Source organism: Phaenicophaeus curvirostris, chromosome 1 (assembly GCF_032191515.1).
Source record: "Phaenicophaeus curvirostris isolate KB17595 chromosome 1, BPBGC_Pcur_1.0, whole genome shotgun sequence".
Lineage (NCBI taxonomy): Eukaryota > Metazoa > Chordata > Aves > Cuculiformes > Cuculidae > Phaenicophaeus > Phaenicophaeus curvirostris.
Genome location: NC_091392.1, coordinates 166,748,047 through 166,773,919, shown reverse-complemented (window position 1 = coordinate 166,773,919; position 25,873 = coordinate 166,748,047). Strand labels below are relative to the sequence as shown.

Genomic DNA, 25,873 nt, shown 5'->3' with positions numbered 1-25,873 from the left:
TAATAATAGAAGCTTCTGAACAGGACAGTAGTTAGTATATTTAGACCAGAGATTTAAAAGGTGGCTTAACTGCACAAATTCAAAACACCTTAAGAGTTTGAGACAGGGAGGTGTTAGTCTCTATTCTCCAGAAAAAGCAAGTCACCTAAAAATGTCAAAGGTATGATATCCAAGCTAAGTTGGCTTTGGATCCTGAGTAAAGCAAAACAAAACAAGTCAGTGGTTGCTATGAGCAATGTGTATGTATATGATAAGTGTCTTCCATGATGTGTCCTGCATTCCTAGTACCTGGATTCATACCTGTTTACATTTTGAAAGCACAATGTAATGAAACTGAATCTCCTCCCAGGTGTTTTGGTTTCTTCTGGAAACCCAGGCAAACAGAAAAAGCAGGAACTGCACTGCTCCAGCCACAACTTTAGGAGCCAGTGTTATATGATGTATCACAAAGGGCACCTCTCCACACTCAGGATGGAGCAATCCCTGATTAGGACTGTGGAGCACAGCATGGTCTACATTGCCTTGCAGTGTGAAAAAGGCCATTTGTGTTCTTAAATAACTGCAGGGATATTAGATCATTTCAACACAGTCTTTTTCTCTTAAGCGAACAAGTCATTGGAAGATTTATTGTAATGTTTAGTACTCTAGTACTTTAATACATCTTTGTATCATGAAGACTTAAAAATATGGTTAGCTGAAGATGGTCAAGAACATCCTGTCTCTTCAAATAAAAGTTATAACTCTTGAGCTCAGGTGTGATAAGCTGGTTTGACTAGACTCAGAGGTTGTTGTTTCAGAATCACAGCAAGACAGTCAAGGCACACCGTGGGTTTCCACTGTACATGGTAAATCAAGTTGTTTTGGTGATCCATGTGAAAAATAACCTTTAAAAAGACCCCAGCTTCCATCCCAACCAGTGAATTTGCCTACTTATGTAGTCACAGATTTTCTAGTACCCACACAAAAGGCAGGTTACTACTGTGTTGGTAGGGAAGGCAACAGTTTTCACTTAGGTCTGCTTAAATAAACTGTGAATGTGCTCTCTGATTTGTTACACTGCCAGTTAGAAGTGGATTAGGTTAAACTACTGTTTGATGAAAGTGTAGGGTAGATCCTTACTGACTGCTGATATCCAAGACGCCCATCCAGAATATTTTCATACCAGAGTCTGAAATGGCCAGTCTTCTGGGAGCTTTTGAAGATATTTCTGCTTCACTTCGTCATTAGAGGTGTGAATTTATTATCATTGTGTCTGATAACTGCTTTCTCAGGCTTCCTTCTGTCTGCAAGGATGAAAAAGCCTAACTATTGCAAAACTACCAAATCTGTACTCTGCATGTGCTTTGGTAATTCTGTATTCATATGTATGACAGAAAACACATCAAGTGCTACTGAAGGATGTAGCAGTCTAATTCCTACATTTGACCATAAACAAAGAAAATCAGAACTGTTCCACATGGATCAGTCATGTCATGTTGTTACAGAAGGTATGAGTACTTTAACTAGAATAGGTTCTGTACTGGAGGTGAAACGAAACCTTGAATATGAACTTCTGGTTTAGTCATAAACATTGATGCTTATGCTTATTCAGCACACTATTTAAGGCATAAAGGAACTTTTATTATTGCTTCTCTAATAACTTCATGAGTCATTCTCTAAAAGGATTGGTTTATGCTGTTAGGAAGTACAGAAATCCAAGAAAAACTGACGTATCAGTAAGTTACAACAGATGAACTCAGGAAAAAAAAAAGTACAGCAATTTCATCATGATTAAAAATGTCACAGAAAATAAAACTCTTGAAAATATTTTAAAATCTTTGTAGTTTTTTTCATAAACGTTGCTGCATTCTTTGAAATAATTCAGACAACTAAGCAATTTGGCCAAAGCACACGTTTTTTTTGAGAATTAATGAATGCCTAGAAGGAATTGCCAGTCACAATTTACAGTGCAGAGCTTGCAAGGAGCTGCCAGAAGATCTCTGGGGGAAAGGATGATGTTGCTTATTTGAAACAAGCAGATAATACATAGTCAGTTAAAGGAAAGTTTGATTTACTTTTTTGATCATTTCTGGATTGAATACTGAGAATATGAAATAATCTGTGTTTGCAGCACGTGTAATTGTTTCATTCTATTTATAAAGTTATAATACATTTACTTTTGAACTCCTGACCTGTATTCAGTATGACATATTTGCACTTCATAGGCAGAATTGCAATTTGCATAGTTGTTAATTTATGTTATGGTTTATGTTATAGTACAACCTTTTTTATTAAGTCATGATAATGGCATACGTAACATTGGTCTTCCAAGAAAATCTCTCTGGCTGTTTTAACAAGCTAGATTATATATTGGCATTATGCATACATTAGTCTGAAGTTTATTGTTGGAAACTGATGTTTGAACTAAATATGAAAATATGTTCAATTATATTAGAATTGTTGTCCAGAATCAGAATTTGTATGCTAAGCATTTAAAGTGTTCATATTCTGTAACTAAGAAAACAAGGACAATTAACATTAAACTTGACATTTTGCTATAAAAGCATGCCTTCACGCTAAAACAGTTTTCATACTTGGTTCACAGGACAAACTTGATCCCTTGCATTATCCTGGAATATTGAATTAAATTGGCAAGAATACAGTTACAATTTCTGCAGAAAACACACAGCTAAAAGGGGATGATGTTGTTGTTCTTTGTATTTAATATTTTCAAAATTCTAACTATTGTAATGTAAAAAGAAATGATGCTGAGAGAGTAGTGTGTGCTGCTCCTAGTGACACATACAACAACAAAATCCACACTTTGATATAGAAGTGTAGATATAAGGAGCCTTACTTATTAGCTCATTATGTTCAGAAGAAACCAAGAGATAATAATAACAGAAGATTCTATTAGAATTACCCTTCAGAGAATCAAACTCCAATTTTATTTAAGATTTAAGTATTTCTGTTAGACTAAAATAAAATTTTGTATATATTGGTACATTCAGACACACTTATAAAAATTCCACTGCTTGAACATAGAGAAGGATCATTTGATACAATTACTTGAGCAGATTTTCATTGTTGCCAGTATTTAGCTTTAGAAAATGCATGTTTCAGCCAGAATACAAGATTAAAAGAGATTATCTGTTGCTATTACTGCATTTCCTATCCTCTTTCTACCAGTCTTTTAAATAAAGAAAAGACAGCTTTGCTGCGTGTCAAGAATCAAATGGCAGCAGATTTGGAGAGACTTCTAAATCACAGTGAGGTAATCTTCCTGTTTTAGCATTACTGCTATAAGTGCATTTTTTTTTTCTTTTCTCAGCCTTAAACCATGGGAAAAACAAAATGGTTTACTTTGGTTTGATTTATTGTTTTTTTTTTGTCTGTGTCGTTTTCAGAAACACAGGTGATCATGTCTCTCAGTTGCTAAATTCTCTCTAATGACTCAGTTTCACAGAATCACAGAGTGGTCAGTATTGGAAGGGACCCCTGGAGATCATCCAGTCCAATCCCCCTGCTAGAGCAGGGTCACCTTTCTTTCTTTTTTTATATGTACAACAGACATGCCTTACAAAGTGTTTAGCATTTTCAAGCATTTCATGAATATTCAGCTAAAGGTCATGAAATCTATATGCATGTAATCTACAGGCCTGCATGTGCCAAACTATGCCCCAAGATCTCCCCCTGTTTCCAGGTCAGAGACCAAAAGTCTCAAATGCATTGTGCAGTTCATTTCCAGTACACACATCTGAGTGTCTTTCCAGCTCCAAAAGAGGACACAGGGAGAGGAAACAGGATGATAGTCACACAGGCTTCATCCAGGCAAGAGTCAGGGTACTTGTTTATACACTTACCTGAGTTTTATCCAAGCCAAGGAGTCAGGTTGTTCCTGACAACCGTCAGATCTAAAAGTATGCAAAATCTTGCCATTTAGACACAAATGCTCTATATGGGAAATCCTGAAAGGCTTCTGTCAAGGCTTCTCTCTGAACAATCTTTAGAGACTTAACATGTCATAAAGTATGAGAGAAAATCTGTCTGCAGGTTAGACGTCTGAAACCAAGGACAGAAGTAAATGAAGTTTACCAAAGGGGTCCCATACACAAATGATCTGAAAAAGGGTTGATAGCAGTATGGGAAGTTTGCTGAAGCTACAGAATACTGAAGATATAAAACCAAAAGCTGACCAAGAGCAGCTTTTAGATGATCTCCTAGAGTTGCTGAATGACTTGGCAAGGATTTGCAGAGAAAATACAACATTAATGAGTTAGAAATTGTGAACATGAGGAAAAATAACAGAAGTTGTATATACACAGCAGTAAGACCTAAATAGCCAGTTACCTGTTCAGAAAGATCATCATAGAGTCGTTATTACCAATAGTTCTCTGAAAATATCCTTTCAATTCTCTGATTTGGAAGAGAGAAGATGGGGAGATTGCTTTCAAGGAATGTACAAATGCCCTAAATTATCCTGTCTGAGAGTGCATTATCACTCGTTTTAATACCGTTATTTCCATAGTAAACTGACTATCCATGCACATCTTGAAGTGCTCTGACTCCACTTCCAAAGCTCTCCTCCTGCATTTCCTTTCCTTGCTGTTCCTCCAAATTCCCTCCTTAGATCAATAAACCAAAGCCCATGAATTGGTCATGAATTGGTCCAAACCAAACAAAAATGATATCACTGACAGCTGAGTCTGAGTGGGACCCGACTTTAGTGATAATTGTACTAATTCTGTTCCCTTAGTGCAGATCCCAATTACAAAACAGTCACCTTAAAAGTAAAAAGACAACAAGCTCTAAAGTTGTTTACTTTCTATGCTGAATTCTTTTGATGCATGTTTCCCTGATGCAATTTCCTCCTAGAATAGTTTCTGCACTTAACCCTCTAAAATGATTGTAGCGCTTTTGAAGTTCCATGCATAAAGATTAAAATGGTCTAATCACAGAAGAGAGTCATTGAACATGCTTCCCAAAACTGCAGGTGTCATTGACCTGGTGGGATCATATGGAGGTGCATCATTCAATAGCTCTTATTTCTGGTTTCTGTGTCCACATCATATCTTTAAATTTCAGATTCAAGCCTGAGGTGAAGGCAAATGTTCAGTTTGTTTTATATTGGGGTTTTCTTTTTCTTTTTCTTTTGGGTGCTAGTGATTTTTTTGTTTATATGGAACCCACTGGTCTCTGTAAATATAACAGAAAATATTTAAAGTATTTCTAAATAGTTTATAAGCCTTATCATTATATTAATCTATTATTGTATCATTATGTTAATGATATGAAAAACACTCTGAGGAAACATGACTTAATTCTATAAACATGTAGTGAATTTTCTGGATTTCCAATATGATAGGGTCTTGGCAAGCTAATTTCAAATTTATGTCTTTCAAAATTTCCTGTTCCTACTCCTCCTCTCGTGAGCAGTGAGTAGTTCTGCTCTCAAAGTAGTTACGCCTTGGGTGCCTCGTTTTAGTAGTGCCATATCAACCAATGTGCATTGCAGCTGATTAAAATCAGTAGGAAGTGATAAATAAAGGTAAATAAAGGTAACATTTTAATTTTTGTGGGAAAACATAAAATTTCTGCTGTAAAGCTATGTGACATTGTTTACATTCCCAGCGGTTTCCTTCTTCGATTAATTTCATCACTTAAAATTTGCAAACTGTGCAAGCCAGGCTGAGTGAGGCAGCCTTTACAAAAAAGGAAGCAAATACTTGAGTCTGAAGCAGACTTCATCTTGCCTGTTCCTCATATGCTGGATGTTAAGAAATTCAGCAACTATTTCCAAAATTGTTATTGTTTTGTCATGTTTCTTTTTATACCTGTTAAAAATAGGCCATATCAGTCATTGTTTTACCCGACAATGATGATGATTTTTCAAGTCACCTAGACTGAAAAGGGTGTAAATACTGAAAAAGAAACATTAAAATACATGTTTGGGGGAAGAAAACTATGAAATGCCAGTACAAAGCACAAAAAAAACCCAAGAAACACAAAAATGAGCTAATGTTGTTATAGGAAAATGTGTGAAAGTAACAAGTAGCTTTTTTGTATTTGTTTGTATGTTAAACTTCTATCATTTCTGTTTATTCCTAATGCAGCCTTTTATTTTTCACTTTTAATCCTGCCCTCTTTGAGTAGTTTTGCAGTTATGAATTTCTCTAAAATGCAGTTATCTCATATATAGCAGCCTTTGTACAGGATATGACAATTATTTTACAATGAGTTAGTCTTCAACTAGGTTTTTTTTGCCATATTAATAATAAAAATGCAGTCACATCACAGTTTCACAGTAACTTTTCATGCTAATAGAAACAACAGTCCAAATTTTCTAATCTTGGGTTAGTAAAGACTTAACTCCATTTAAACAAGGTATGTGTTTTTAACTAAAAGTAATGTGCAGTCTTTAAATACAGATTCATGCAAGTTGAAAAAATATAAATGATGGGTTTACGTGTTCTGTACATGCAATCATGTAATATGATTGCTATCAGTCTCGTTTAGTCATTGCACATACTAAACTGTCATGTCTTGTTTGGAATTACCTTGTTGCCCTCATGTTTGCAAGTAAAAGCATTAGAATTCTTGAATAGATAAACCCAAGATATTCATAGTTAACATACCTAAACTTCATTTTATGTGAAAAGTACAAGCAAAATGCCAAAACAATGTTGATGCTGTCTACAGGGACGTGTTTCAATAAGTATACAGTTTTGACTTAAGGTATTCCAGCCTGTGTGGTCTCAGACTGTATTAACTCTTTCTAGAGTTTGAGGGTTGTTTTTTTTTATTTTTATCTCCTTATGATATCAGTTGGATTCATAATGCTTACTTTGGAGGTAACTGTAATATTTTATACAATTTTAAAATAAAGACCTTACATTCTTAATCTTATTTCTTAGGTGCTTAATCTTACTTCTTTTTTCAGGTATTTTAATTTTGAAAGGAAAAAAATATTAAACTCCGAATCTTGGAAGAATTTATATAGAGCTCTTAAGTGAACTTCTGTTAGAGGAAAAAAATGACACTGGATATTCATGTAGTAAAATTATTTCAAATTGTATAGACAGCTAATTCGATTATGATGATTATTGTATTTTTCTGTGGCAAATTAAAGTGAAAATTGGTCATTTGACTATACACAGTATCAAAAGGTTGGGTCCATCCATGAAGGAGAAGAATAGAAGTATTTCTTTTTTTTCAGACTATGCTGTTGGCCCTAATTCTTAGTTGTTTCTTGGCCTACTTTTTCCTTTTATTTTTTTGGTGAATTATGTAGTAAGTGAATGTGTAAAGCTTTTTCACGTAGCTTCTCAGTTAGTTCATTGAGAATCAGGTGGCACAATAAAAATTCTTGGGTTTTTTCATATGGATAAATGCAAACTTCACTATTTGAGAGGGAGTTCAATGGCATTATCATGAGTGATCAGTATCCAGGAGTTCTTAGAGGTCCACAATAAGGCCTCCACAGTACTACTGCCCCATTGTGCTGCCAGAAGGAACTGGGGTGCACAGTGTTGTGATGCCTTTTGTAAACTCTTCAGTGCATGACAGCAAGTACAATTAGTCCAGCCAAATTTTTCAGTTGATTTCAGACTAAGAAAGTTTATCTTTTGTCAAGATAACCAATAGGGGTTTTAATTGTTTTTCTAGATCCATCAGAAGAGCATAAAACATTGTTTGGAGGAACAATGTTCGCTGTTAACAACCTTCTAGTAAAGTGTTCATTTTTTTAAAAAAGGGAATTTCACATCCAGAATTTTTTTGCATTATTATTTATAGTCTGTGTTCTCTTTTTAATCAGCTGAACTTTACACTTTTGACTTTCTGGCTGTGGATAACCAAACCACACATGCCTAAAAATAGACTTGTAGCCTTGATTCTTCCCACTCTAACTAAAGCATTTACCCCAGATTTGGGCACTTGTTGCCCTGGTGTCTTTCTATAGGCAAGGGAACATGAGTGAGAAAGGCGTTCCTTCAAAGCATAAATCAAGATGAAATGATAGATTATGCCTGATTTGTCTCAATAGCTATAACACTGTCTTACCTTTTTGCTCCTGATTATCCTTTCTTCTCTTGCAGCAGCTCTGGCACATCTGTAGTGCTGCACTAGGACTATTCAGATCACGAAAGAGAAACCTAACATGACCAAAAAGAAGAAAAACATAAAAGCAAATGTTTGTCTGTTAGCTTAGCAGTTTGGATCACCTTTGGAAAGGGTCCAGTGAGGAAAAGAGCAAGTAAAAATATTTGTAGTTTAGTCTTACCTATGAAAAAAGAGAGCATTTAGTGTTCGAAACTGTAGAGTATAACACATCAGGCTCCTGTGCCATCCTTTGTCTGCATCCAGACATTATCCTTTTGTTCATATAGAGGGAATCCATAACTTAAAGGCACCAAAGTGCAATTCTCTGTTAAGTGCTAAATTTAAGTGGGAGGAATCCGCTGTATCCTTCTAGCTGAAACTCTTTATCCATGATTCCTTTAATCTGGTCCTTTTTTTCCTTTTCTTTCAACAGTCAGCCTTTGACTCAAAGAAATATTTACCGTGAGCTCTGTGATCTTGGCACTTCCATTGCCTTTCATGCGTGATGCAGTTTTTAGTATTTTGGAACATCAGAAGTGCAATTTTAGACTATCCATTGGCTTGCAAACTTCAGATGAAAACTTGGAAGCACTCAGATGTTTGGCAAGAAGTTTTAGTAATAATTTTCTGAGGTTACATTTAAGTGGTTATAAATTTGCTATGCTTTGATGTATGGCATTGTAGTATTTCTTCAGAAATCTAAGATGCAGATGTATCATAGTAAAGAAAAGCAATAATGTGCACAAATAAATCTGTTTATTGTAGCTTTTCCGATTCGAAGCACAGAGTATAGAACCCAACTTCTAAAATCTTGAAAATTAACAAAATATTGTTTATGTTTTTAATGTTGAGTTCATAACCAATTGGGTTTTTTGGGGAGAAAAAGTCCCAGCAAGTGTAGCAAATAGAGAGGTTCTTTTAAAGTTTTAAATAGAAATATTGTAGGAGGCATGAAAAGAAACAAAAATGAGACTGGTGTAAGAGATACCAATATAGGACTTTAAATAGATAATCCTCTAAGTGCTCAGATCAGTTTCAGTTTATATGAATGTAAGGGAGTTAATTTACAGTACATATTTAAAAAAAAATAATGCTTGAAATCACTTGTCTGCAATGCAGTCTGGCAGTACAGTAATTTCTAATCTATAAAATAAAACTAAGATTGTGAAACTATTGCAGTAAGAAATAAAAAGGTAAAATTTATTACATAAATGGTGCAAATTAATGCTGTGTTTAATACTCATTAATTTCCTATAATGCAATTGTTTATCCACACATGATTAGTTATCAGAACATAAATATTATGCACTGGTTAAAAAGATATGAAAATCTGCAAATATTTTATCTCCTTTACACATCTGTGCAGTTGCAGCACATTAGCAGCTGTGCATACAAGTGATAGAATGTAAACTCGCTGAACAAGTCACCAGCCATATTGATACATTCATGTGTTGCCGTGCCAGAGCTCTTCGAGTGAAGTTAGCAACCAGAAACCAGACTCTGGTTCTCTGCTATGGGATAAAGTAGAAAACACATGGTAGTAGAAGTTTAAGTAAACCTACTTGATATCAGTCCGTTAAATGGATAGAAACACATCGGGTTTGATTGCTATTTGTTTACTTAAGTCTGGTTGGCTTATGTCAGTAAATTGTTGTGTCACTCGAATTGAGTGCTGAACCTGTCTAAATATGTGTAACTGAATTGGTACAGATCTTCAGTTAGACAGGATTATAATTTATTTAGGTTAGCCATTGCAAGCTCCTCTTCTTTTTGAAACATGTTAAAAGTATAAAAAACTCTTACTGAGCTGTTCTTACTGAGGATAGTCTACCAGGTTAATATTGAAATGCTGATTGCCTAAGTGATGGTGATATTGAACTTATTTTTCCAGCTGGCAGGTCAGAAGCTTTCCAAATCTGATCAGTTATGAGTAAACCTAGTCTTTTTTTCCTACTGCTTATCTCTTCCCCCCTTCCAGGTTTTCACGGTTTCTTAACAATATGTCAAAATAATCCTGCTTAGTAACTGAATATTTCTCTGAATATTTCACCACAGTAACTGGACACCTCATAAATATTATCCTGACAACTTAAAGTAGACAAGTATCACTACCCTTGCTTTTCGGAAGCAACAACTACAGTGAAAGAAATGGTGATTTCTAAAAACTCCCAGAATTTGTGGTAGAGGTTGAGTTAAGAGTTCATGTGTCCCAATGCAGGATCTTAATCGCAGCCATCCTTCTTTCCTTACGTGTTGAAGTTCAAAAGCCTGAAAAGAAGATTTCTGTTGTATTTGTTCGTCCTATCTAGATAAAAATTAACTCTTTTGTCTAAGCCATCTTCTTACATATGAACTGATTGTAATTTGGAAGTAGTTTCACAAACAAATTACATTTTGACTTTTTATTGTTCTGAGCATTTACATTTACATTCATTTTTTAATCAAAAAAGGCCATTTTCCAAAGTCCTGTGAGTCTCTTAAAAATGAAATATAATTATCTTTTTATTTGAACTGTCAGATGGATATAAATTTTTTTAATGTAATACTTTCTGAAAAACAGAGAAAAAAAATCACAGCAATCTGGAGCTCTTATGTGAATGAGATTAAAAGTGTGGCTTATTTCGTCCAAGCCAAGTATCTGATGAGGTGCAAGAAAAGAGAGAAAAATAAGGCAGAGTGTTGTGAAGTTGACAGAAGAATAGAGAAAAAGACAGAACAAATGAGAGAGAAAGGTGAAATTAAGAACAGAAAATAGTTACTTCATTATCTCTAAAATGTAGAAAATCTGACTTCTTTTTTTGGTGTTATTTTTTTTTAATAAATGGTTACCAAATGTATTTTCCAAGTGTGTGTAAGATTGGAGAGAGTCCACGTGATCAAGGAGGAACAGATACTGATTAGTCCTGTTAGGATACACATAGTTTGTTGATGGCTCTAAGAGTTTTTCAAGGAGCTTCTATAAATGATCAGGCTAAGGGTCCCGAGCATTTCTATAAATCTTGATGAAAGTTTGACTTTAAACATAGCCACATGAGTTATCGGAAGCATTTACAGTTCTGTGTTCCAGTGTCCAAGAATCTAGCGCTGTGTCCTGCAGAAACCCCTGTTACTTCTCAGTTGTTATCCCATTATCTGGCCCACAAAAGTGAAAGAAAGACAGGTGCTTTCATTATTCTTCTCCTTTTTTCAGGAAAAGCAGGGTCTCCTGAAGCATCTGTGTTTTACCTTACTTTGGCCAGTCACTCTTATAATTCTCATGTTTATCTTCCTTACTTTTGTAGCCCCCTTGAGCGGTGGGGGTTTCTCAACAATGACCTTGATGAATCCCAGTGAGTTTTCAGCGTTTCATTATTAGTCATACTTTAAAGTATGGCTAATATTACCCTTGGCTGTGATTAAGTTATGCTGAAGAAGATTGACTGGAAATAACCTAGGACAGAAAGCCAATGTGTTGGATTTAGGAACCTGGTGAGTAGCAACAGCTGCTATCTGCAAAAAACAGAGGTAGAGAGAAGTTCAGAGGCTCATAAAAAGCTTTGGAGTCATAAGGGGGAGGGCAGTACGTGTTTAATCAGGGATGGAGGCTTAGTGGATAAAAGGAGAAAACTGCTTTGTTGGGGGAGAGGGGAAGGAAGGGGCATCTGCAGGGAGGAGTTGGGAAGACACAACTGCAAGGATGTGATTGGTAACAGGTGCTTTCAAACAACCTCTAGCTCTGCCTCTTTCCCATCTTTTCTGTGTAAAAGATTGTACATGATAATGTCAAAACTATTTGTGTTTCTAAAGTGAATGACTTCCTGCTCATCTATGTGCTGCAACTTGTTTTATAGAAAAAAAAATGCTGATGTACAATGCTTAGATCTCTTTTTAAATGTTAAGCCACAGAGTAATTATCATTTTTCTTTTGCTACGTTTATGTTCCAAGATTCTAGTTTCTATTAATGTTCTGAATGTTTTCTAAGTAGATTACAGGGACATTTCTGCATCACAAGTAAGCCCTGGAGCTATTCTCAGCTTAAAGCTTGGAGAAACAAAGTGACATTTACATTGCTAAATGAGTGTAGAGAAGTTTCTGGCTCATTTTTTACAAGGAAAACTATGCTCTTAAGCAGTATTTCTCATTTTTTATCTCTTTTACTGCTTTCAAGCTTAAAGACTTGAATTCCAAATAGTGCTGAATCTAGGAATAGGAAGGACTTAACAGCTGGGTACATTCATTCTTTTCTCGGAGCTGTATTATTCAGAATGTCTTACTAGCTTTCATATATATTCTTTGAAGAATTATCTTCCCATTTGCATTGGGATGTAACATGCTTTAAACAATTGTATACTAAATGGTTACTTCTACTCAGCAGTTTTTATTTATATTTTTTTAGAGCCTTAGAAACTATAATAACAGCACAAGGTTTAGTACTGCCAGTTAATATGTCAAATATAAATACATTTTGTGCTCTCAAAAATAGGTTTGGTAGACAAAAGCAATATGCAAATGTTTATGCATTGTGGGATTGGATCAGCTTGAGTATTTTAAATTATATGTTTTTGAAAGAGACAGAATCAGTTAAAGTGATAAACGTTTAAACAAGAAATCATTGGCTACTGAGCGATCTGAAAGTCTTCAGTTTTTTTGAACATTTAGCTGATGTTCTGTTACATTCATCTTTCCTGTACTGGCTATGAATATTTCCATCACATTATGCTGCTTATCGAGCTGTGTAAAAATTTTATTTTGTTCACTTTATTGTAGTATTTGAGTATTACCATGTGGAAAGTTAATTTATACAGGGAGATTCAAACTAAAAGGTAACCCTCTCAGAAAATACAGTCACTTCTACATTATAATTTATGCAAATAAGACTCTTTTGACATATTATAATTTGTAACATCTGTTTCCTTTAAGTAGAACTTACTCAAGAAAGCCGACTTTTTATTAAACTCAAATTTGAGTAAATGAGTGTCGCAATGACTCAGATTAAAACAATATTTAGGGATTTAACTGTAGTTATAATTGCAAAGATATTTCTGATCTTCAATATAAAAATTGAAAAGCCTTTCAGAATTTGATGTGGAAATTCTGAATTATGAGACAAATTATTTCCTATTTTTCTTAAGAAGTTAAAGACTTAACTGTTAAGAACAAATTTAAGATACAGATGAAGTACAAAAAGATTTTTATGTATCTTAAAAAAAACAAGCTGTTCACTGCAACGACGGGGTCATTTTATTGTTGCCATAGTTCTAAGGCATTTACCTTATGAAACTGGAAGTAGTTTGTGTATCCATATAGTCACAGATCTGTTCGTTCGTTCTAACTTTTTATATGCACTGGGTAATAGAAAGCTCCTGAATTAAGTGTAGCACAGAGAAGCTATCAACATCCTGCATATGGTCTGGCATCTTTCCACCACTCAGTTATCAGGTTCATTTGTTTGATTAGGGCATTTTTTACTGTATTCCAGTTTCCAGCTTTACAATGTGTATCCATGTGCCTAAGATGACCATATGTGCAAATCTCACACCAGAATTCTTGCTGACTACTCATATTTCCAGTACAGCTGCAACTGAGGATGCAACTATGTCAAATACACTCTGTCTTACGGGAGGGATCAAACCATGACTTGTGATGTTTTCTTAATTGCATACCTGGTTATTAAAATCTTCTTTGAGCTCTTTTATGCATGTAGGTTCTTCAACTGACAGGCACAAGCCCGGAGTATTCTAGTGCTGAATTTGCATAATTTGTGCCACTGCATCCTATCCATCTGCAGTAATAAATAGTAGAATAGAGTGACTTACCATTTGCTTCATTCTGCTGTAATGTCAAAATGGAACTTCTGTAATTATTCATTCCAGGTTATAGGCTGTGGCCCTTCTACAGTGTGTCTCTAGCTGTTTGGCAGAAATAAAAGCCATGAAGAACAGTTCTGAAATAATTCTTCATGTGAGTTGTCAGTTCTCTTAAAGAAGATGTTCTAGGTACTACTATTGATTGAGAGTCTCATTCCTTGATAGTGACACATATGTCTCCTTTCTTTAAGGGCTCTCCAAACCTTTTCTTCAAAGTGCTACATACAAGTCATTGCATATGTTGAAAGTTTGAACCAGGTTTTATTTCAGTCCTCTGGTCTGTTATACTCTAAGACATATGTCAGTGATTTGATGTTCTATGCCAACAATCTGTACAGAAGGCTCTGTTTATATACCTCCATTTTAACTACGAGTTCCAGTGTTTAATAAAGAGTGGCACCCATGTAAAGATGATCTGAGAAGTCTTTTGTGAAGTTGAGTGACAAAATAGCAGAGATGGATCTTGCCTAATTTTAAAGGTCTGTGGTGTAGATGTCTGCATCTGAAAATCATAGAATCATGGAATCACCAGGTTGGAAAAGACCTCTTGGGTTATCAAGTCCAACCATTCCTATTTGCCACTAAACCATGTCATCATCATGTCGAGTCATCTAGGGATTTGTAGTCAGAAAAGAAAAACAGGCACTACTATGGTGTAAATTACTCTATCCTCATCTAAAATCAGCAAAATTAATTGTAACCTGTGAATTCCTCACCAACAGAGGAGGAATCAGGCAAGCTACTTTGCCTAGTTTTAAATATTACTGAAGTTATCTAAAGTTCAACGTGAGGAAGTACAAGCAAGAATCTGATCACGTGTCCCAAAGCTGAACTGCAGAGTTCTCACAAAGAACCCTCTCCATCTTAGTATCAGGAATTAAATGATACAACTTTATTTTTAACACACCTTTACATTCATGAAAAATCACAATAGGGGTCTAAGAGGGATCCAAGGAAGAAAATGCACAGGCTTCATAGAGGACAATATCCTTAGTATTTTCTCTACCATCACCTTATATGCCCATCAAGCTTGACCACACTTAACACCCTGAGACAGACAACAGTGAAGACTGTTCCTTCTGAAACACTCTGCCCTGGCCTTTCCCAGACTGAGATCACTTGGGTTTTTCTTCTCCAAATCCTCCCAGGAATATTTATATATTGAAAGGAACTTTGAATTCTTGAAAGACTGGGAAATCTGAATTGAGCTCTTTACAAAACACTGTCAAATGGATGTAGCATTCTTAAATGCTGGTTTAGCATGTCTCAAATCAGTATTCTTTAACATACCTATAATCTCATTTTCTGCACTCTACTTTTCCTTGTGCTGACTTGTTGTTTAAAGACAGTAGCTGCCTAAATGGGAGGATACATGCATGTGAAGACAGATTGCATTGATTTAGCATAAAAATGTTTTTCATCCCAGTTGAGCTGTCTTCCCTCACTTGCATGTTCTGCTATAGCTACTGTTCTTATTGTTGTTGTTATTTTAGAAGTTCATATAGCCAGAAAAGTCACCTGACTGCTAAACTCAAACCTACTATTTGGCTCCCACACTGAATAAAGTCCAGTCTCTGGACTCAAGAGGTAGTGTGCTAAGTCTCTTGCGAAGTAATTTTCTGTCTAGTCCCCTCAATGCAAGGGTGGGTCTGTACAGTCACGGAACAGCAGGGGTTGCAGGGGACCTCTGGAGTTCATCCAGCCCAACCTTCCTGCTAAAGCAAGTTCACCTAGAACAGGTTGCACTGGAACGCATCCAGACGGGTTTTGAGTATCTCCAGAGAAGGATACTCCACAATCTCTGTTCCAGTTCTTTGTCACCATCACTGTTCTTGGACCTAAAGATGTAATCTTTTGAGTTTCTCCAGACTAAGTACATATTTTTATTTTCAGTGATAATATAACCACATGGGGACCATATGGCTGTTAAAGTGAAGAATACAAGCTTTCCAAAGGAGGTCCTGAACATACATGATGTACTCTACCAGTACCGAAGACATATGGATTGGGAGTGGGGACAGCATCTTAGAGCTTGACTCACTAATTCCGAAAGACCCTAAGTTTTGATCAGCATCTTTCAAGGAGGCAAACCTCTGTTCTTATCCGTCCTTCATCTGATTTTTCTGGTTTTGCCAGTTAAATTGGTTTTCTTTTTAAAAGATCATAGTATTTAGCACCTTTTCTGTGTTTCCATTCTTTTACTGGGAATTTATACTGTTTTCTTCTCTGGGAACACTTGTCAGTCATCAAAATTCGGTGGTTCTGCCAGAACCTGATACATTTTCTAGGACAGAAATTTCTTGTTTAGCTTCCACAATACAAATTGTCTGCTTCAAAATGAATTTCTAATGCAAGGTGAAATTTGCAATTATAAATTGTGCATTTAAAGCTGAAAGTAGAATGCTCTTCATCCTGAAAGGAGGTCGTAGAGAGGAGGGAGCTGGCCTCTTCTCTCAAGTGACAGGGGGGACAGGACAAGGGGGAATGGCCTCAAGCTCCACCAGGGGAGGTTCAGGCTGGACATCAGAAAAAAACTTTTCACAGGAAGGGTCATTGGGCAGTGGAACAGGCTACCCAGGGAGGTGGTTGAGTCACCTTCCCTGGAGGTGTTTAAAAGACATACGGATGAGGTGCTGAGTGACATGGTTTAGTGGCAGATAGGAATGGTTGGGCTCGATGATCCTGGAGGTCTTTTCCAGCCTGGTGATTCTGTGATGGTAGAGCTTCAGTTAACTGCATGTGCTATTGTCAGGGTCATTTTTGCTTTAGAGGATACTTGCTGGAGTGCAGCATCCATGGGCTTTCCTGCAAGAGGAAGGAGCCAGATGGACATCACACCCATTGGTAGCTTCTGTGATGGTTTGGTGATACAAAAAACCCATAAAATTTACCATCAGAATGAATTATCTTGAGTTCAGAGAGGCTGAGGGGAGACCTTATTGCTCTCTACAACTACCTGAAAGGAGGTTGTAGAGAGGGGGGTGATGGCCTCTTCTCCCAAGTGACAGGGGACAGGACAAGAGGAAATGGCCTCAAGCTCCACCAGGGGAGATTTAGGCTGGACATTAGGAAAAAATTTTTCATAGAAAGGGTCATTGGGCACTGGAACAGGCTGCCCAGGGAGGTGGTTGATTCACCTTCCCTGGAGGTGTTTAAGGCACGGGTGGACGAGGTGCTAAGGGGCATGGTTTAGTGTTTGATAGGAATGGTTGGACTTGATGATCCAGTGGGTCTCTTCCAACCTGGTGATTCTATGATTCTGTGATTCCTACCTAGCATTTACAACTGTTCAGTTTGATCTATGCGAAGTTTCTTAAGATCATCGTATGATTATTTGAAGGTGCAGGACATTGCTGCCATAAGGATATATATGAACTGAAATTTATGCAGTTGATTCCTGTAAGCCAGTTGCTTTATCTTGAGACTGTTATTTTGCATCTGCTTCCAGAGCATTATGTATAAATATACATTATTTTAACTGCTTATATAAATTTACATATTTATTATAATTATAGACAAACATATATTATGTTAAATGCCTTTGCAGCATTTTTAGTGCATAGACAGGTTTCTTTCTTGCTTTGATTATACTTATATGAAAGACAGCAAGAAGAAGAATCTTTATATTTGTTGGCAACCCACTGAAAAAAAAATGGCATTGCTGTCTTGATAAATATCTATTGTGCTTAATTTAGGCATTTTTTTCATATACTTTTTCAATTATTTACTTAATAAAACAGCATTCCTTTTTATGCCTCAGTCATACCTCGCAATTTTTTATTTTCTTAATAACATAAGCTATGATTTCATTGTAATATTTCATATTATACTAATTTTTATTGTACTGAAATTGGAAAATGTTGGATGCTTTTATGGTACATGTATGCTTGAGTATGTATGAAGGAAAACAAAACCACTCTTAATAGAGATCTTTTTGTAGTATCTATAATTTGAAATACATTTAGATTTTCTGTTGATCCATGCCTTATTTTTGCATTTGCTTTTCTCTACCTTCTAGTTGCATCGCTAGTTGAAGGAATCTAATTTTATCCTTCATATTCCCAACCTGATCTTCAGTCTCCATTTTTCTAGGTACTATTTTAATTATCCATAATAAACAGGTAAAAACAATTTTAAATAAAATATAACTTATTTTTACTTCCTTCGAGATCTAACATCATCATAAGAATCTCAGATCCTTTTCAGATATGAGTAATATGAGCCCAGTCATCCAACTATTTTGCCTTCTTTATGTTTTTAAAACAATTGACCCTTCTTTGGTTTGGTTCTCTTAACACTGTTTTAAACTTAGTGATTTTATTATGATATACAGTTTTGCAGACTGTAACAGTTCCATGACAACAGCACTGATAGCATCCAATCTCATAAATTAAGGAGGTAACATTAACGAAAAATCCCCAAACAGAAAACGTTTTAATTAATGAGCATCGTGGAAAAGATTGGTGCCTGTTCTTTGCCTACACCGAAATATCTTCTTCTCCCTTTGTGTATTGGCAAACAGAATTGTGGTTTCTATTTTTAACTAAGGTTGTTGGACATTACAGTACCAAAAATAAATGGAAATAAGCAAGTCAGTTCTTCTGGTACTATTTACAATGCAATACATGTTACCTTACCTCACCATCTGCTCCTGTTGTTCTCAGTCCATTCTTTCTAATCAATTCTTTGAATTCTAACTAGTTTCTGGTTATGTATGCAAAAGTTTCACTGACTGTTTTATAGTTCAAGTAATCTGCATTAAATGTGAACTAGTGCACATAAGTCAGTGCAATGCACGATGTTAGATTGTTCCAAAGTAGGGACGTATGTATGTTTAGGAAAATGGAGAAGTAAACAAACTGTAGAGTGAATGCTAGTTCCAAAAATGCAGTTCTTTTCAACACAGCAATTTGATACTTCAGATATTTGTGCAAGGGGAACTACGGCTGCATGTCAACTGTTCAGGATGAAAGTTGTATTAGGTGAAGTAGAAGGCTGGGAAAAGTAAATGGTAAAGCAAGTGAGATGAGAAAGCGGTGCAGCTTGTGGTAACTAAATTTAGGTATCTAACAGCTGCAGTGAGGTAAGCATTGTATTTTGCTTAATAGTCAACAGCAGCCTAGTCAAGATGGCTGGTGGTGTTGCAATACATTCAGCCAACACAGCAATAGGTGTCCACTTCTGAATGAGTTGAATCACTTTCCAAACTATGCAGTCTGTAATGGAAAATTAGATTCCTACCTCATGTGTAGATACTTAAGTGTAGACACAAATGTAGGTGTTCCAAGCTTCAGTTAAATCCCACTTAATGTGTCACACAGCCAATTACTTTGTTTTCTGGCATTTGTGCTGGTAGACAGAGCAGTCTAACGTCCTTAACAAAAATTCCTCGCGTTTCTGTGGGCAGACTTTCAGAATATTTAAAAATAGAGTAGGGCCCTGATACTTGTTTTTGTGGGTGACACTCACTGTACATAAACAGTGATATTGTGCCAGTTGTATACATTTATTTTCCTTGTTTCATCTTAACCTACTTTTTCTTGCTAATAGCATTGTTTTCCATGTATCTGCCCTGCCACATGCCCACAGAATATTGTGCAAGCAGGGAGCGGGTACTTGTGTTCTCAGAGTTTGGGACAGTGAGACCAAAGCAGTAAAGACAGGAGCTGGATTAATCCACTCAGAGGCGTTAGAACTCAGCCCTCCAAAGGAGGATTGTTGTCTGGCTCTCAAAAGCCAGAGCCCTCAGACCTGGAAGCCTCAACACACTGACACACAGCTTGCATAGCATGGCTTGCTTATACGTCCAGAAGCCAGCGTGGCAAGGACCAGATACTTCCACAGAGAAACTGGGACATGCAGAGCTGTTCCTACAGTACAGTGAGTCACTGAGGTGAATATTGCAAGCAGACAATTTGCACAGCTGTCCTTGGTCATAGGCCCTGGACTTGACACAGTAAAAATGTATAAAAATTTTAATCATCCATTTCTGTTCATATCTTCCTTTACTGAGTTTATCCTGAATCTAATGCATATCCTCCTACACAAAAGATTCTTCCCATCCATTTTGAATCCTATACTTACTTTCCCCATTTTTGTCAGGGTCCCATTCACCGTGGAACAAGTTCACATATTTCTGCTAAGCACAGTCTCCAGAGCTGCATTTCCTCACTAGCTTTCTGGACTAACTTGTTGGTTTTTAGGACTGAAAAATATTATTGAATCATGGTAGTGTACTAACAGTAGCAGGTAGTGTTTGTGACCTTTTGCTTAGAATTTAGAAGTGAAGCTAAGAATTAAGATTGTGTTAGGGAACAGAGAAGTTTAAAAGAAATGGGTGAAATTATTGCAGTTCAAGACAGGACTTTATTTTCAGTATTTCCTTGGTTGAAAACAGCAAATCTCTTGCAAATGTGTTGGACCAAATTTCTTTTCTTGTTTAGCAGTACACATACCAATGATTCTATTGGATTCAGTGTTTCCTGTGCTATTTTGCCAAGCTTGTTAAGGTCTTTCTCACTGAATGTGAAAGATTTTAGAACAAATATTAAAGCAACTTTAGCGAAATTCACATGATAAATCTGGCTGTGATGCCAAAATAATTTATTCATTCTGGGCTAATTTGATATCCCCACTCTCTGTCATTCCTTCTCATGGCTTCACATTAGAGAATTCTCCTGTCACAAGGGAAGCTCATGTGAGAACTGAGTCTCCAGAGCATGTTCCAAGTCTGAAAACAGACAGGGCTGTCAAGTACAGGACAGATTCTGTGAAGCAAAGAAGACTTTAGACTGTCGAGTGGATGTTAACACAAGAGAATCTGACCCTACGGATACAGGTTTTAACTGTATTTCTGAAATAAATCTGCATGATAGTTTGGGGGGTTTGCCTTGCTCAACCATGCAACAACTATTTGGTCCACAAAATAACGCAGTTTAAGTATAGGAACAGCCCTTGTTAATGTCAAAACATTGTTTATGTCCAATTTAATCTCCTGTGATCGGGTATTTATTTGCTGTATACTTGCTTGAGTTATTTTCATCAAGAAATTCTGTCTATGTGTCGCTTTGGCAACATCTTTGCAGAGTTTACAACTTTGAAAAACATGTTGGCATCAGCTATGCAGTCCTTTCAAACAGCTGCTCTGCAGTCATGCTGTTTCAACATGCCACCACACATGGCTGAATTATGCAAATAGTTAATATTAAATGACTGAGGTACAAGAACAATTTGTACACTCAATAAAGCTGGTCTGTGGGGTGTAACATCCATTCATGTAACTTGGTGTGGGACAATTTAAAGGCAACAACATGATTCTTTTGAGTTTGTATCTTGTATTAAAGGCAGCAGTGCACAGGGAGAAGGTATATGGTAGGTAATGTTTTAAAAAGCTGAGGGTTTTTTTTTAACTCGACATTAATAATGCAATGGAAATAGAATGCGCATCAATGTAGTTTTCTGGCAAATATTAAGAAATAGGTAAGATATAACAGATGTTTGTCGTTTAGCTATAAATATGAGTTACGCTGTTCTCACTGAGAGATAAGATAGAATGTTAATTCTATAGAATGCTAATACATTAAAAGTATTGCTTAATGAAGTCAACAGCATTTGTAATAGCAAGCAAACAAAAACATTACTAGTTAAAATATGTAAAATTGTATTAAAATTTACTTCCAAAGGCTTTTTGACTGACCTTGCCACTCTAGTTCTACAGTAATTAATCCTCTAAATAATAACAGTACAATAAATGTAATATTAATAAATAATGTTTTAAATTCTGTTACTTATTTTGTAGCAATTGCAAACATTACATAGTGGGGGGAGAGGAAGTTAGGTACTTAGTATTGCAAGATGACAGAAGATATTGTCCAGTTAAAGTCACAAAATATTATGTTTTTTCCTTTTTCAATCTATTGCACTTTTTGAATAATCTGTTTTGTTTAGCCAGTTAGTGAGAAAAGGTTACTTTTTTTAACTAACCCGAATTGTTTACAAAGTGGATTATTAGAACATCTAAAAACAGTTTGCATTTCTGTATCCTCTTTTCCTTTTCTGATGTTGGAGCTTTACATTTTTCACAAAATTTCTTTTTTGCTCTGATCTATTTTTGCTGTAGGTCCTCTTAAGGTTTCTCATTGATTTTTCTTTTCTAACCTGGGTATAAAGACATGTACAAATTTCTGCTAATGTATTTATAAAATTTCTATATAAGATCTAGGGCTTGAAAGTACAGTTTGTCACAGTCATTTGAAGTAGATTTGTACACTCTCTCGGCCTGAAAAAGCAAGTTCAAAAGAATTCTTTTAAATTAGATGGAAGCTTAAGTTAAAAGAGATAGCGGGTTCTTTATTACCCAGTAAATGTTCTCTTTTTCAGCCTTTAAGCAAAACAAAATTTGAGTTGTGTAAATCCTACGTGCCTTTTTTATTTTCTTACTTTTTCAGGTGTCCAGTTAGTAATCTTATTAATTATGGCAAATATATGTTCATGCTTGTTAGATTTACTGATACACATTTAGTTTGATGAATATAAATTTATTATTAACAAATAAATATTTAATAGGTTCAAATGTAATTTTACTGAATAACTTCGCATTGTTCTTCTGTGGTTTTATAGGAACTAGCCACAATGAAACAGATTCTAATTAGTCTACATGGTAAACACTGTGAAAAAAATTTACCTCAGTCTCATATTGATGTGAAAAGTGCGACTGCAAAAAACAAATCAAATTCTTCAGTGAAGCTGCTGCCAGAACATGAAGAAGAAAATGTGTTTGTGCCTAAGCCAACATTATTTGTAAGTAGTATGATATAAATAAGTGCCATAAGCTTTTTTTGACAATTCTCCTCACTTTTTTAAAAGAAAAATGTGGGTTCATGCTTCAAGGAGATGTATCATTAAATCAGCTGAGTATGTGCAGCTCTTTGTGGGAATGGTCAATGCTGAGGAGATAAGTTACAGTTTATTATGCTAGTTAGGTATTTGGTAGTTTCTACATCTTAAGTTCTTGGCAAACTAGATTTAAAAAAAATGCCATTATACTGTTACAGAATTGAGAGTAGTTAGCAAAATTTTAATAGCTGAAGGGAGCCACAGACTAAGTATACAATTTTAAATCTACTGTGGCCATGTTTGAGTTGAATGTGTATATATTTATTGGTAAAACTCTGTTTTATTCCTTTAGAAACTAAAAGCTTGGTTTTAAATACTTCAGGTGGCCTGCTTCAGGTTTAGTGCCTCTGATATTTGAAAGCTTCATGAAAATGGCTTTGAAGTTTCTGACTATGACTGTGTGTAAACTGATAAATTTAGGACAGCCAAGTTACAATGCTGAATCACAAAACAAATCATGATTCCAATTTACATGTCTCGAGGCTCCCTTTCTCTGGAGTACACTGGTTGCATACACACTGCACAGCATATGTGCTATTTTAGTTCAAATATACAACCGTATAATGTTTCTTCTTTTTTTTTTCCTGATGGACACTTTAAAATCGGTGTGCTGAAAAATTTGATGTTTCTATTGCAACACATTGGATACTGTTTTTATAATACAATATGTAGTAAATTATTGCATCTCTCGGACATGATGCGAGGGCATTTGGGGATTTTAGAGGTTCAAAATTTGCTTTGATAGTGTTATGACATTGAACACGGGAGTACCCAGTGTTGTCTCATATACAATCCTTCTGGTAGTGCTAAATCATACTGCCCAGACTTGATGTTTGCTGGAGTTATTTCGTGATCCAAAACACAGCCAAAATGTGAGTTAACAACTAGGTTGTGTAGGTGATCCAGGGTGTCAGTGTTTAATCTGTCCTGTCTTACTTAGGAATTTAGAAATGGTGTAGGAATATTAAAAAAAAGAAAAAAGAAAAAAGAAACGTTTTTACATTTAGAATTTGTGACCAATTTATTTTTGAAAAATTCTATAGTCTTTTCAGACTAAGGGATAGGGAGCCAAAAATGGGCAGATGGCACTTTCTTCTGAGATGAGGAAAGAAGTTTGTAGTCCTGTGAAAATCCTGCCAATTCAGGTCAATTTCTAGAATTTTAAAAGTTTCTACAAGTAGAGCAGTTTGGTTTATTTTGTAACTGAAATCTTCAAAATGAGAAAATGATGGGCGATTAAATTGTGATGAGAACCCTTACCACAAGGCCATCTGAATAAAGTCAGTTTTTAAATTGAACGGTTATTAGGTCTTAGAGAAAAGAACAGAATAGAGAGCAGGCAGAAAATGGAACTAAAGAGGGACAAGTTTAGGGACAACAGCCAAAAGAGACAATACTCACTAACACAAAAGATTATACCCAGCCCTTAAAGCAGAATAGTCCTTACCTTGTTTCACCTCCACTTCTTTAGTTTTATTTCTCTAGACAACCAACCACTGAATTTGCCACTAGAATGTTGTGCAATCCTGACTGTGTAGCACTGGCCCATAGGATTATGAAGGCAAGGCAAAGTTGCTCCCAGATAATTCTCTGCCATTAAAATACAGTTTACATTGTCAGAAAACTGCTGAATTATTTTATTCAAAATTAAAATTTATTTAGAACTGTATTTTAGCATAAAGTATTGGTCAGTCATGGCACACATAAGATGTCTTTTCGAAGTGCCATCCTCTTCTCAACTGGGAAATTCAGATGATGCTATTTCAAATTAAATGGATTTATGGCACTGTTGATGCATGTTTTCATTGTGGTAGATATTTTAAAACTAATAATATACTTATTATCATATAATCTGTTTTTTTAAAACTTAGAAGTAGGGAAGTTTTAATACAGATACATAGTAATAACAACCTTGAAAGCACAGTCTTGTTTTTAATTTATTTGCATGAAAGCAAAGAACTCAATTATCACCATGAACTACATAGGAAGGAAAGAGACTTTTGTGTAGGTTGCATGTTTTTCTCTGATTTTCACTGCCTCACAATTAAAACATTCTTTATTTTACAGACAAATAAAGAAGCACCCGTATGGTACAAGAAACTGCAGAAGAAAACACCACCCTAGCATTTTTCCAAAATTATTTAAAATAATTATTTGCGGAGATTTTCTTTAAAGAAAGTTATTTTTACCATAATTATGTCCTTTTTACCATAAAGGCAAACAACTGTTTTGTTTAAACTGTTCTTTCATACCTGTCAAATGACCTTATGCTTCCTAAAGTCATTTTTAGGTCTTCTGTGAATAAAATGTGTGGAAATAACGCCTGCAATGATTTTACTAACATGTGTTTGAATTTTAAAACATAAATAAACACTGGCATATTGTACACATTTATAATCTGGGCAGTTAAAGGGCGCGTTATTCAAAGTGTTCAAATTAATGCATGTTTCAGATTTTTTTGTATTGTTTTTCTTGGCCCCTGTGCTTCATGACACATTCCTTGCAACTATTCTGGCTCATAGAAATTTAAGGCATCAGACTATATCCTACTTTCTATGAAGGAAATTCATGTCAGGTGGAAAAATAATTTCTTATTGGCCTTCTTTCCTATTGGTATAGTTTGTCATTTGATGTCATTTGTTCTACTAAACAGGCATTAAAAGTATTCTAAAGAAGCAATAAAACACATTGTAATTATCAGCACTTATCACATACTTAATGGGCTAGACACACTTGCTCTAGTGTAATTGCATCAGTGAAAATAGAACTATAATGTGTGGGTACGGTAGCATGTAATGGTGAAATCGATAACTTGCCTTATTTAATTGTATGAAAATAAGCCCTATCTTCCAAGTACACAGTCGACTTATTTATTTCACTGCACCATCTACTTAAACTATAGAAAAGGCCTCTTAATATTTTAAAGCACTTTTGACTGCATGCAGTACCTTTCTGTACATAACATAAATATAGGTGATATTACTTAAGTGACTATACCAAAAATATTGCTCAGATTTCATGTAATAAGAAACTTCTTTTTCTTACCTCCTTT

General features: G+C 35.5%; 1 protein-coding gene across 3 annotated transcripts in view; it reads left to right on the top strand.

Moving 5' to 3' along the window:
• PIBF1 (progesterone immunomodulatory binding factor 1) overlaps positions 1–25,141 on the top strand; it is a 113,875-nt gene extending 88,734 nt beyond the window's left edge. Inside the window, exons 16-18 of one of the 3 annotated variants that reach the window (XM_069880308.1) lie at positions 3,169–3,253; positions 22,546–22,725; positions 24,889–25,141. In XM_069880308.1, coding sequence (XP_069736409.1) covers positions 3,169–3,253; positions 22,546–22,725; positions 24,889–24,945 — 322 coding nt within the window. In that variant the 3' untranslated portion in view covers positions 24,946–25,141. Of the gene's footprint in view, positions 1–3,168; positions 3,254–22,545; positions 22,726–24,888 lie in introns of those variants that run through there. The other 2 variants (XM_069880315.1, XM_069880324.1) reach the window with 2 other exon arrangements.
• Positions 25,142–25,873: the final 732 nt, after the last annotated feature.